At 39.3% G+C, this 14,699-nt stretch overlaps 1 protein-coding gene across 1 annotated transcript; it reads left to right on the plus strand.

The window, feature by feature from the left end:
- The first annotated feature begins 684 nt into the window (after nt 1-684).
- On the plus strand, nt 685-14,078 carry FLRT2 (fibronectin leucine rich transmembrane protein 2). The gene has a single exon (XM_043556782.1). The coding sequence runs from the start codon at nt 1,033-1,035 to the stop codon at nt 3,013-3,015; it is 1,983 nt and encodes a 660-aa protein (XP_043412717.1). The 5' UTR covers nt 685-1,032; the 3' UTR covers nt 3,016-14,078.
- The last annotated feature ends 621 nt before the right edge of the window (nt 14,079-14,699 follow it).

Raw genomic sequence — 14,699 nt, forward strand, 5'->3', positions numbered from 1 at the left:
GTACCTGGAGGTCCCAAAAGAGGGAATAAATACACATGTATCATGAACTGGAGTTTGGTCCTTCTCCTTAGTACCTTGAGGGTAAGCTGTTTTGATGGAAGACAAAGGTGAGGAGAGACGAAAAATGGGGAAGAAAAAAAATCTCTCTGCCTTCACGCGTGCTTCTGTGCATTGTGTTTATTCCTCTTCCTTACGGCATTAGATCAAAAGGACACATCTTTTTAAATGACCTCAGCAGTGCCTATTTTGCATTTAGAAAAGGCTTCACGTTTCTTCTCTCAAGTGGTGTTAGGTACTCAGTCATTTGTTTCATCTTGAAAGAAGATGTGACCAGTTGGATTTGTAGGTAACCATCATTATTGATTCAGTGGATTCAGCAGTGTGCCTTTTGTGCCCTTTCTATTTGGATATTCAAACAGATATTTAAGAGACGGTACTGATTGGGTTGTTGAAGATAAGGTAATTGAATCGTGTTCCTTTGTTGGATACCTTTTCAACTAAATTATTGTTGCTTAAAACATCATTTAACGCCAACTCTGTGGCCCTGGCTATTTGGTTCTGGCCATAGTGTTCTTAAAAGGCTTCTAGTAACCAGAACTTCATCCATCACTATCCTAAACTGACTTTTTTCTCTCTACTTTCCTCTAACAGAGTGCAGATTGAGCTTAACCAAGAAGTTCATAGTCTGATCAACACTGACCTGATCTACAACATCAGAAGGGAGTTCTGCCTGCCCAGTTGGGCCTCTGTTGACTGCAGATAACTCGGCTTCACTCATTGCCTGTGTGGAAAATTCTCCCTATTGATTTTTTGTGTTTTTTTGTTTTTTTGTTTTTGCACATGGAGGACAGTAACAAAGACGGCAACACAGGCTGATAAGAGCAGAGATCACAGGAGAATTCTTTTCTTACAGGCCCTTGGGACTTTTCCTCTAGTTGGAGTTCTGGACTTTAACAGAGCCCTTTCCAGTCATTTTGGTTTTGTTTCTTGTTACTTTCCCACCACCTTGTATTTTGTTTCCGTACTTCAGAAATGGGCCTACAGACCACACAGTGGCCCAGCCGTGGGGCTTTTTTCCTGAAGTCCTGGCTTCTCATTTCCCTGGGGCTCTACTCACAAATGTCAAAAACCTTGGCGTGCCCTAGCGTGTGCCGCTGCGACAGGAACTTTGTCTACTGTAATGAGCGAAGCTTGACCTCAGTGCCTCTTGGGATCCCGGAGGGCGTAACCGTACTCTACCTCCACAACAACCAAATTAATAATGCTGGATTTCCCGCAGAACTGCACAATGTACGGTCGGTGCACACGGTCTACCTTTATGGCAACCAACTGGATGAATTCCCCATGAACCTTCCCAAGAACGTCAGAGTCCTCCATTTGCAGGAAAACAACATTCAGACCATTTCGCGGGCTGCTCTCGCCCAGCTCTTGAAGCTGGAAGAGCTTCACCTGGATGACAACTCTATATCCACGGTGGGGGTGGAAGATGGGGCCTTCCGGGAGGCTGTGAGCCTCAAACTGTTGTTCCTATCCAAGAATCACCTGAGCAGCGTGCCCGTTGGGCTTCCTGTGGATTTGCAAGAGCTGAGAGTGGATGAAAATCGTATCGCTGTCATATCAGACATGGCCTTTCAGAACCTCACGAGCTTAGAGCGTCTGATCGTGGATGGGAACCTCCTGACTAACAAGGGCATTGCCGAGGGTACCTTCAGTCATCTCACCAAGCTCAAGGAATTTTCCATTGTTCGGAATTCACTCTCCCACCCCCCTCCTGATCTCCCAGGTACACATCTGATCAGGCTCTATCTGCAGGACAACCAGATCAACCACATCCCTTTGACGGCCTTCTCAAATCTTCGCAAGCTGGAACGCCTGGACATATCCAACAATCAACTGCGCGTGTTGACTCAAGGGGTCTTTGATAATCTCTCCAACCTGAAGCAGCTCACTGCTCGGAATAACCCCTGGTTTTGTGACTGCAGTATTAAATGGGTCACAGAATGGCTCAAATACATCCCTTCATCTCTCAACGTGCGAGGTTTCATGTGCCAAGGGCCCGAGCAAGTCCGGGGGATGGCTGTCAGGGAGCTGAATATGAATCTTTTGTCATGCCCCACCACGACCCCTGGGCTGCCCGTCTTTACCCCAGCTCCAAGTACAGCCTCGCCAACGACCCAGCCTTCCACGCTCTCTGTCCCAACCCCTAGCAGAAGCTACATGCCTCTGACTCCCACCACAGCCAAACTTCCCACGATCCCTGACTGGGATGGCAGAGAAAGAGTGACCCCGCCTATTTCTGAACGGATCCAACTCTCTATCCATTTTGTGAATGACACGTCCATCCAAGTCAGCTGGCTCTCTCTCTTTACCGTGATGGCATACAAACTCACGTGGGTGAAAATGGGCCACAGTTTAGTAGGGGGCATTGTTCAGGAACGCATAGTCAGCGGTGAGAAACAGCACTTGAGCCTGGTTAATTTAGAGCCCAGATCCACCTATCGGATTTGTTTAGTGCCACTGGATGCTTTTAACTACCGAGCTGTGGAAGATACCATTTGTTCCGAGGCCACCACCCATGCCTCATATTTGAACAATGGCAGCAACACGGCTTCCAGCCACGAGCAGACGACTTCCCGCAGCATGGGCTCCCCTTTTCTGCTGGCGGGCCTGATCGGGGGCGCGGTGATATTTGTGCTCGTGGTCTTGCTCAGCGTCTTTTGCTGGCACATGCACAAAAAGGGGCGCTACACCTCCCAGAAGTGGAAATACAACCGAGGGCGGCGGAAAGACGACTACTGCGAGGCGGGCACCAAGAAAGACAATTCCATCCTGGAGATGACAGAAACCAGCTTTCAGATCGTCTCCTTAAATAACGATCAGCTCCTTAAAGGAGATTTCAGACTGCAGCCCCTTTATACCCCAAACGGGGGCATTAATTACACGGACTGCCATATCCCCAACAACATGCGATACTGTAACAGCAGTGTGCCAGACCTGGAGCACTGCCACACGTGACAGCCAGAGGTCCAGCGTTATAAAGGCGGACAGTAAGACTCTGGAGAACACACAACACGTGTGTGCACCGAAAGACACACGAATTACATTTGATAAATGTTGCCCAGATGCATTTGTGCATTTGCATACTCTGTAATTTATACGGTGTACTATATAATGGGATTTAAAGAAAAAAGTGCTATCTTTTCTATTTCAAGTTAATGACAAACAGTTTTGTAACTCTTTGCTTTTTAAATCTTAAAAAAAAAAATAGTTGCTGAAGTACTGTACAGGGTTGTACCATGAGAACCCAATGCCAAGGCTAAGGAGTGATTCTTCCTCATGATGCACATTCACCATTTTACTGTTGAAGCTGTCAGAATAAATTCCTTTCTTATGGTTGGTGGTCAGATGAAAAGGCACATGGAAACGGACTCATCAGGGTAGGCTACACAACATGGGGAAAACAAGGAATGGCCCAGATAGATATTTTTATGCTATTTCTATACTTCCTGGTGTGGAAAGAAAGTTAAAAATTTCAAAGTAGAAGAAAGGAGGTAGTTACCCTGATTTGACCCAAAGCAGGAAATCTAGAAAGCATCACGAGGAAGCCCGTTCCTGTAAGATAAGTTAACCGAACCCGGCAGAATCCAGAAAATGATGTGGGCTTTGAAAAGAACTTCAAACCCGGGGGTTGGCTTTCTGACTGGGAGCTTAAAAATCACCCCTCATGCCTCCCTGATCCTATGTGATAACAGAGTTAGAGACTTGAGTCTGATTCCGGCCATCTTCAGGGACAGATAGGATGTTCCAGCAAGAAAACTCCCTTTAAAAGTGTTACTATTCAAATTATATGTCAGGTTGAATCACATTCAACAGAGATATATTCTAGAATACTTTTTTAGAAGAGGCTAATAAAATAACGGGAAGAATTATATTGAATGGAATTATTTTTGATAATGAGAATTATTTGGGTAGATTCACCACAGCTATGTCAACATGATATTTAGACCAACAAGAGATCAGTGTTTGGAATATACTAAACTTGTTATTTAACAACTATTGGTACCATTTAGACAAAAGCAAGTGATCAGTGATTCTCCTACACTTCATCAAACGACTTTGTTAGTATCATGTTGAAATAGCTTGAATTAATACCTTTATCCCCTTGCAAATTTGTCTTCCAGTCACCTCACCTATATTTTCGTAACTAGCCGTTTATGCTAGATTTTTTTCCCCCCACTCTGCTTAAACTTTGAAAGAGAAAATGAGATCCCAGTCTCGGGTCCACAAAATATCCATATATACTTATACACTTTAAAATGTATACTAATTTTCTCTGCTGATAATTCTATAAGGACATATCAAAGCTGGCTGAAATAATGTATTTTTTTAAAGCAATACTGAGTTTCCACCTTGGACCGATGTTCATCCTATTCCATTTTTGAAATTTCATTTATTCCCTCTCAGTCTTGGATGTCCCTCTTCTTTCGGAATTGTGGAGGGATGATCTACCTTACATTAGTAGGATCACATGGAACAAGTCAGAGAGCACAGGCTCCTTCCCCTAATCTTGGCAGAGTGGGCAAAGAGCAGAGGGCATAGAGAAGAGAGGGATGTCTGTGCTTAATTCTAGATATTTTCAAAGCAATGCCCATTTTCACAAAGTATGTATAACTCACTCCTTTTCATCCCGTAGATGTAGAAGGGCTATCGATCACCTACATTAACTAAAAAAACACACCATTGGAAAATTCCTTTTAAAATCAAATTCTGCCCTGTGTTGTGGATTTCCTTTACCACTGGCCATTTTTTAGGGACCTGTGAAATTGATGTCACACTCATTTTGGCTTTCTCTCTCACTCTTTCTCTGTCTCTCACTTTTAACAAAATAGAACTGTGATGTGTCTTCTTTGTAAGAGTTTAGGTATAAAACGCTATGCAAGTTTTTCTTTATAGTAAGAGCTTTATTTTCTTTAATAACGTACCCCCCAACTTATATGTTTTAATCTCCCTTGTCCCTCAGAATAAACAGAACATATAACTGAAGTTATAATGTTGTAGAGGCAAGAATCGAAACGGCAGTCAGTTGAACTGAAATAAGCTGTTAATTAATTTGAATTAATTCTAAAGTGACTTAGGTTTCCTTATGAGTTTATTCGCTAGCAAAATCTGGCTGTTGCTTGTTGAAAGCTAATTCCACACAGCAAAGGGACAAGACAGTCTGTGAAGGTGATCAGTGTTAACAGTAAGCCATTTACCATTCAGGACAATGACATGGGGTTGTGTGTATTTAACTGGATAATTCCCTTCCACTGTTGTCTTCTCCTTGGCTGTGTAGATAAAACTATGTGTTCACATTATGGTACTTTGACTTTTGAGGTTTTTTTTTTCTCTTTTATCCACAAAATAATCATGCTCGTTTATTTATATTGTGTATCTAACCCCCAGCATCATATTTGGCTGCTGAAACATTTTAGTTTCGAGCCAAGACCGATGTTGGAAAGGTTTCTATGATGTCTTGTGGGATTCACAGAATTATTTGGGGCTTGAGTGGTACAATGAAGTCCTAGTCATGTGAAGGGGCCTCTGCTAAAAGACGTTCATGAAGAGATAGAACCTAGTTACAGTCTTTGCTTTGATCTTGCGCACAGTATGACGGAGGCTGCTAAAAATAAGATCAGTGTCTCGTTTGTCATAGCATACCTGGGGCTCTCACGCCAGGATAGGAAGCCCATCACGGAATTTGTAATGTCTTACGTGTCTTAGGAAAACTGCTGAATAACCAACCGTCAGTGTTGGCTTAGGCTTTGATTGGCATCTTCAATAGCGGGAAGTGTGTTTTGCTGAAACATCTACCCTCTAATGGAGCCTCTCTTGCTGCCATTGTTATGTACTTTGAGATTAGGAAGAGTCACAGTTGAAGATGCAGGCCGGGACCATGAACCAACAAGACATACACCCTGGCTTATAGAATTGGATGCTGTTTGACCAAACAAGCTGATTTCAGATAACACACGGCCACTTTCAGAGCTAGGCAACTGTCACCATGCAGAGGAAATTCTAAGAGTGAGAGGTGTAGCCGTGATCACACAGATGTTATTGATCGTTATTCATTCCCAGGGTTGTCATTAATACCTGCTTGTTGTGGGGAGATGTGTTTGAACAGGGAGAGGCTCTGTGCTCCCCTCAAAACTGTCAAATACATTAGCAGTTCATCACAACGGATGGCCACAGGCAGAGACAAAAAGTGTGTTTCCCTGCCCGGTCTCCTTGTATGAGAAGTGGAAAGCATTCTATCCCCTGAGAAATAATGCGATTTCTAATTACCTGGATGTCTGTTGGAAATATATAAGATATGTTCCCCAAGGTTTAAAAAACAAACAGTGTTGCTGTATTGAGACCAGTCTGGCAAAAAATATTAATGAAGTTGCTAATTTTAAGGCTCCGTTTACTACCAGTGCCGATCATAATGGTCTTAGTCACTTCCCAAGATCATAACTTACTTCCCCACGTGGAGAACCAGCTCTGCATGCGGTGAGCAGAACACCCAATGCAAGCAAAAGTTACAGGGAACGGCTGAGGCAGATCACTTTTTGACAGTGAACTGGTTAGTTTTCATCAGTTTCTTTGTTTACAGCATTTTTCTCTACCCTACAACAAGGAGACATTGAGTTTTACGTTAGAACAAGAACAGTTTTGCCCATGATTTACCTTCCCAGCTTCATGGGAGTGCAAAGCAATTTCTTTGTGCTGCAAAGGGCAATACAAATACAAAATAAACAAACAAACAGCTCTCCTAATTCTTACTCTTGTCAAAACTGACCTGATGCTCTTTTTTAAAAAGTCAAAATACTAATGAAGAAAGCTATGGCTTACATCCTTCTCTGATTTCTACATCAGGGCCATAAGACAATTGACCACTGGGGGATGCTTGTCACAGAATGTGGGGAGAAAGTTTTGTCCATGTATGATACTGTTGTTACAACAAACCGATCAGATTCGTTTGCTATAGTTTTCATTTTTCTTTTTCTAGAGGCACATCATCCACCAGAAGAGCACAAAGCAAGGCCATCGTAACAGGCATTTTTAAACTAGTATGCAACACACACGTACGTGCACACACACACACAAACATGTACACTGAGGCATTTATGAAGATGTCCATGGGATATAAGATTTATAGCTTTTTGAGGCAAGGTGAAGGCGTCACCACTGTCTGTCCCTCTAAGACCAGTATATATTCACCAAAAGTTAATCCCAACGGTTTGTTTGAACCACATGTTGATTTCCTTCTGGTTTATGTTTAGTGTGTTCTCATAACAAGGGACTTCAAGGGTCTGGAAGATTCTGCATCACACGTCCTCTGAGACCTACCATGCCGCACACCTTGTTAACTACAAACTTCACTCTACACTATACAGTACCTTGTTGATATATTCAGTAAAGGCTTATTTTAAAAGAAAACCACATTTTGTTTATCTGAGTAAGTTCATTGGGTTATAGCCAACACTTGCATTGTTAATGTGAAAGAGAAATTGTTAATGTGGAAGGCTTCCTGATGATGCATGAGGGTGGCAGGAATAAAGGAGGTGATAGGATTTTTCCTTTTCTCCTACCTTGAAGACAACTTCTGTTTTTAAAGCCATTTAACCTTTTTTGTGTGTGTGAGGGGTTTATATGAAATCTTCATGTTCTTTTCTACTTCCCGACTAACTTGTGTTTGTCCGCATATCTTTTCAGTATACACCATACATCAAGAATATTGTTTTGTATTTGTGAAATCTGTATTGCTTAGGATAGAGATAAATACGAATGTAGTTATCCAATCAGAATAGCCCCCCCCATTTCATAACATACACTATTGGTTTTAAAATGTCAATTTTTCTTAAGAATTCCCATGGTACGTTTCTACTTCAGATTTGTTTATAGCTCATGCACCCATACTTCTAATGAGCACTCATGAAAATGTATCTATTCACGTGTTCCAGTTCAACTCGGATTATTCTCACGATTTTGCCAGACCCCTTTCCTCTAACTCTTTAATAATGTATTTGACAGAGATTAAATCAGGAAACAAAATCACGACACTTCAGTTAACTAGTATTAATTATTTTAGAATCTATGTTGGAAAATTAAGTATGCAAGACAGTGGTCACTGGTGATTTCTATTACACTTGGGAGATTTTGTGTCAAGTAATGTCCATGCAACTTTCAGTTACTTTTACCAAGAATTGCAGACCTTATTCTGTGAAGACCAGACCCTTAGTCAAGGAATAAAATTCGTTAAAAAAAAAAGTTTATTACAAGTCAGCATTTGGCTGACTTCAGAAGTTTTGTAGAAGAATAAAATACAGTCTTAGGCAAGTCAAGCACACCTTCTACTTCCCTGTGTTCCTAAAGAAATCTGTCTGTTCACCCAAAGTATTTATTTTTCATGTACCTTCTACAGAATTCTATGTTAGGTTCTTTGGGGATTCAGAGAAAAATATGACTCTACCACTAAGGAGCTCACAGATTGTGCAAGAAGCTTGTTTTCGAACACATCCCGGAGTCTCAGAGACCATGTAATAATTTTACATTCTCTCAACCTCAAGAGAGTATCTAAGGTGACAAAAGAAATAGACGTACTTCTTGATACATTTGATGATGCATTTGTTGTATATATTAGATGATTTTGGTGTTTAATAGATGACGCAAAGTGATGGTGCGTTGATGAAATTAGAATTGAATTTGAATCAAATTTTCAAACATATACTAAGTAATTGAACATTTAGGAATTGTGTTTGGTAACTAGACATGCAACTTTAAATTTCCGCTGGGCACCAGAATATAAATTAATCTAAAACAATAAATAATGGCACCTGACAATTCTTGAGCACCAATGTAATGCCACATTTAGAATGCTTTGATACATGTGGTCACATTTTGTCTTCAACTATGTAAGGTGTTTCATCTTAGCTTTTCAGCATGTAAAACTTCCCAAGAAGTATAGCGATTCGTCCCTGATCATAAAACCTGTGAATGGCAGAGTCGGGCGTTAACCCCAAACATGATTCTTAGACTCTTAAGTACTTTCTCGCCTCTTAAATTGACTAGCTTTGAGATGGACTAGCCTTCAGGACAACTTCTTTGTCAACGGTTAAAATTTGTGATGATCGACATATCACAACATCACTCTGAGGACACATATATTAATTATTGTTTGTGGCAAATCAAGGAAACATTCTAAAAACCTAAAAATATTTGTCTTTCAAATCCCATTCCTGTTTTTTTTAGAGAAATTCTGTGTTTGTTATTATTGGGTGGCTACACATTTATCTGACTTGAAAGCTTCAGATGGAATCAAGATATGCCTACACCCACGGGGTGAGCTGAAAGAACTATTAAAAGGACTTGAGTGAGGTTATTTTTAGTAATGAGTTTGTTTCTTACTCGAGAGGTTGCTCGAAGTATTTTGTAGATCCTGCTGAAGATGCTCATATGTCAGAATCTATTAGGGCCTTAGCAAACTGGCTCCTGGATTTACAATTTTTTTTGATAGCACAAATAGAAAATGTGCGCTTTAGAGGATATTGTAGGAGCTTTGTTTTTATTAGTTATATGGAAAGTTAAGGATAAAGCATCTGTAATGGTACACTCTAAAAACAGAGGTCTTTTTAGCACACACACACACACACACACACACCAATTGATGAACCCGTTTGCCCATTTTCTTGGTGTGAAGTCTAAACTAAATGAAAAATTCATTACATCCTTAAGGAGATTCTTGTCATTTCTGTGACATAATCAACTTCCATATTGGGTCAATCTATTCCTAACCAAATATCAAATTATGCTGGTTCAGATTCTGCTAAACTCCCTGGTTTGGGTAGGATGGGCCTTTGTTAGTTTAGTTTTGTTTTCATTTAGCAACTATTTGATGAAGCCTGGTAAGTTCTGGTGCTGAATAAGATTGCTTTCCGGGACAGCAAACTTGGCATCATCAGAAATCTTTCCTGAAAGTTATGGTACTCAACACATGGGCCAGGTTTTTCCTGTCTCTTTGCCTCCTTTGAGCACTCGCACTCTTACATTTGAGTAATCATACAGCAGTTCTACTTACAGCACTTACATGCTTTCTCAAATGTTTTTTCTCCTCTCCGTTTCCAACTCTGACATGGTTAAGACCCTTCCTGTATTCTCTAGTCCACTTGCATCTTTCCTACACACCGTGGGACAAAGTATAATAGTCTGTAAATAATGCCTGATTGTGACAAGGCATTACCATGATTTTAAGAGAGAATTCAAGCTCTTTCTATGACATAATGTGTCATATATACATTACTCTCTGGCATTCCTTACTAGTGTGTCCTCCTTATTCATTATGTTCTCTGGACTAGATAGATACTTGAAATCAACCAACAGTCTATCTCTAAGAAATGTCAACTCCTCCATACTGCTATAGTTTTGCTCGACGTTTTTTATCCTATGACATTCACTTTCTCCTTTGCTTGGTGAACTGTTCCTTCTTTAAGATATGACTCAAGTGGCCCCCACCTTTGGGAAGCTTCTCAAATCACATCTGTCAACTATCTGACTCCTTTGTGCAGTTAATATAACTTTAAAATACTTTTCTTTATGGCATCTATATTTTGTGGGTTTTCATGGGTATGTTTCATGCCTATATTTTAACCCCCCGGAGACAGAGGACAGACTCTGGCAATTTTTGTATCTCATCCAGTGATGAGTAAGTACAGTGTCCAGCCCTGGGCAGGTGTCTCGTACATGCTTTTGGGTAAAATGTGAACAGAGCACATGGGACAATGAAGTGATGTCAGGTGTCCCCAAACAGCAGCAGCTCAAATAACAGCTACCCTGTCAACCTCCTACGGCTGGATGACTTTCTTAAAAGCCTCCGAATGATCAGTGGAATTCTGGATATGCAGAATTAGACTTGCTCAGAAGCTACGATATGAATTTTACAAGAAACAAAACATACATTTCCTAAAAAAAATATCTTGTTTACCCATGACTATTTTTAGAGAAATTTTGTTTTCATGATTATTTGTTGATCACACATTTATCTGATTTGAAAACTTTATTATGAAATCAGGATATGTTTATACCTACAAGGAAGGCTGAGAGAACTATTCAAATGATTTGAAGAACATCCTTTTTATATTTTACAGAAAACCCCAAAACTCTGAGCCAACTTGCAAAAAGGCATATGAAGACATACCTTAAAGCATTGTCTTACCAGGTGCCATCATCATGAGAAGTACACAAAGTATGGATAGACATAAAGTCAAAGTAAAACATTTTGACACTTTGCTAGGCATGATGAACTTTTCACGTATAAAAAAGTAGATTAGTTTTTTGTTTGCATCGGCAATATCAAAAGGGACAGTCGATATTCACTGTGTCATATCTTATACCTAAAATATGGCATGTATAATTTAGAGGTCCACATTGTATTATCTTAATTATTTTCTCTACAAATAAATAGTTCTCTTCTAGAAATGATATTCCCATAAAGAATGATGCAGTGGAGGTGGTAGTTATTAAAACCTCAAACTTGAAACAGGCTGACTTATTTTGGAAACCTGTCTCTGCCAGTTGGCTTTGTTAATAACTTATACTTTATGGTCATCAGTTTCCTTTACCTGAAATGGAGACAGTGAAGTCTAACACATATGGGGGTTGCCAGAAGTGCAGGTATGTAGAGCAGTTAACAGTTTGTCAGACTCGGCAAGCATTGAATAAATGGCATTGGACACGATATATTTTCAGACAGACCTCTTTCACAAGCACAGAGTGACATATTGCCCACTTTATATGAAGACACCCAAGTTCATGAGTATTAAGATCAGCATTATACAAGAGTCATGTATTCAAAGGTAATTAGCATCCCAAATTTCACATACTTGTGTACAACCATTATCAATACAGTCCAACAGGGAGTTTTCCATTTTTTCTACTTTTTTTTTTTACTGGAAAAGTTAGGGAAAGTGAGGCGCCATAAGGTAGCACAGAACAATACCAGGTCCTCTGTCTCATGATGGGTGGGACCATTGAGTATCACTGTTGAACGGAAAAAGAACAGACTTCTTTGTAGTGTAGCTAACATATTTCCTCTCTGATCTTCAGAATACACATACATGTGATTATTGCTAAAAATTAGCACAGAAGTATCAATCAAATGTGCTCTGAGAATGAGTGTTCAGAAGACATTGGGAAGTTAAAACTAAAAAAAAAAGCAAGTAATAACTTTCTGCTCAAAAATCTATAATGTTAAATGACATGGTTTTATTTCGTTTTACTATAACCAACCATAGGATCTATACCGGCACTTGGCTGGCAGATAGCGGGGCTGGTAACAACCAAATGGAAGATCATGTTAATGGTTCTGCAGTGTAGATGTGACAGTCTACCATCTGTCACCCAGTTACTTTTTGCAATCAATACCATTCTTCATTTTGTAATCTCGTTGTAATTAAGAGGCATACGTCCTCTTTGAATAGGTCATGTTCTTTTTTCCTTTGGTGCATGGTAATTGATGGTAGTGAAAACAGGCTCAAAACAGGTCACTCATTTGGGCTCTATATTAGCGTTATTTTCCTTTTATCCTGCCTTTCCTTGTTTAATAAAGGCAGAAGGTTAGCCATTCAGATGCTAAGGGAAAAATGCTTTCTCTTCTAGTCCTTGACTGCAGAGTTTAATTGGTTTAGGGGCAGCTATTCGGCAGGGAGAAAGAAGTCAATATTGGCATTCCCCTGGTCTATAGCCAATTTCTCTTCTCTTTGGGCTGGTGTCTGTTTTGATAGCTTGCCTCCCGGCTTTTTCTGTTGTTAACTTTTTACATATTGACTCTTACTAGTTGGAATACAGTGTGCTCCACTAGTGGATCTTGAATAAGAGGGAACCATTTGCTTTGTAATGGAGGTCAATCACCTCTGACAGAAAGCACCAGTTTCTATACAGCCTATTGTATGGGGCTTACTGAACATGATGAACCTCTCTGATTCTGAGTTCGAATCTGTCCAGAGTTTTCCTTGCTCCATTCCATGGGCCTTGAGCGTATTTATGCTTCTATTTCCTCATCGGTCTTTGAGGTAATTACAATAATTACCTCAGCAGCCACAATACAGCAAGGTGCCTGGAACACACTAAAGTGTTCAATCAATGTCAGGCGCTTTCTGAAAATATGGGGAATTAATATCCACAGAGTAGGATTACACACCGTGGATCTCCTTTGGATCATGGGTCAGACCATTCATCTCTCTGGCCTATTTCTTCTTGTTGAGAGCATAAGACTTTGGTTGATTTCTTAAGTTCTTTTGGACTCTCAATTCTGTTTCATTCTTGTCAATTTTCCATGAAGCTTAGCTATAGTGAATTGGGCTGATTTATGCCATGTGTTTTCATGAATTTCAGGAAGATATGTATGGGAGAGAAAACAGGGAGCATGCAAAAATTCCATTTCGTTGACTTTATTACAAAGACTAGCATGTCCCCCATTAGTTACAGCAACAGTAAACTCAATATGTTTGGAAAGCATCATGCACAAGTATGAAAAGAGCCTTGGAATCACAAAGAGCTCCCACTTGATACCTGTGTGTTATTAATGTTCCTAAACCTCATTTTCCTCATATGTGAAATAGGGTAACAGTACTTGTGAAGAGTCAATGAGATAATTTATATCAAGTGTTCGGTGCAGTAACAGATTCATTCAAGCTCATCATGGCTGAAAAATGACAAATGAATAGAAAGAGAAGCAAGTAGAAACAAAGCTCATTCTTATTAACTCAATTATCTTTCCCTCAAAAGAGAGAAATTCAAACTATGTTACTAAGTAGACATATTTATAAAATACTTTATTTCGATAAAAAATTATTAAAGATAGATTTCCCTACAATAAAACTTGTATAAAACAAGATTGTTTCTTAAAATACTGAGTGCATCTTCTATCTTTGTAAGCCTTTTATGTAATAGCTATTAAACTTTAAATATTCAACAGAAAAGAAATTATGATAATACCCAGGAAAATGCTGAATGATAAATGTACTTTATTTTTGATGAAATAGAACAGATTTTAACACTGACTGTGCCACTTCTTATCTTTGAACCCTGAAAAAATATACAATTGTGGTCTTAAAAAATAAAGAAAGAGTTTTTAGAACAATTAGAAAATACTTCTTTCCAGGGCCTTCAATACATTTATAAAGCCATGGCTTACCAGGTAGCAAAGGATGTTAATTTGAAAATATTTACCTTAAAGTGGTTGCCTAAGAATCCAGCCAGTAAGCAATAGCTTTAATTGATCACATCATACATCTGAATTTAATAATGAAACATTGCTTTATTAAGGATGTTTATATAATGCAGACTTTCCAATAATTTATACCATCTAACGATGGATACTTTAAATAAATAGCTTGTAGCTATGTACTTAGAAAGTGATCCTTGGGACTCAGATCGAGGTATCATTATCTGTTCACTTTTTTTACAAGCTCACTTATTCATTATGTCCTTGTTATGGAATTTTTAAAAGTTTGTTACTTCTATGAAAAGAATTTAGTAAAATTCAACCAAGTTAGTACGATAATTATTTTCGAAAGTTAGTTAAGCCTTATGCTACCTCTGTAAAGGACCAAAATCGCATTTTAAAGGAATTTATCAAAGCAAATATGACAAAATTACTTAATAGTATTTTTTTCCAAACA

This window comes from Prionailurus bengalensis, chromosome B3 (genome assembly GCF_016509475.1).
Source record: "Prionailurus bengalensis isolate Pbe53 chromosome B3, Fcat_Pben_1.1_paternal_pri, whole genome shotgun sequence".
Lineage (NCBI taxonomy): Eukaryota > Metazoa > Chordata > Mammalia > Carnivora > Felidae > Prionailurus > Prionailurus bengalensis.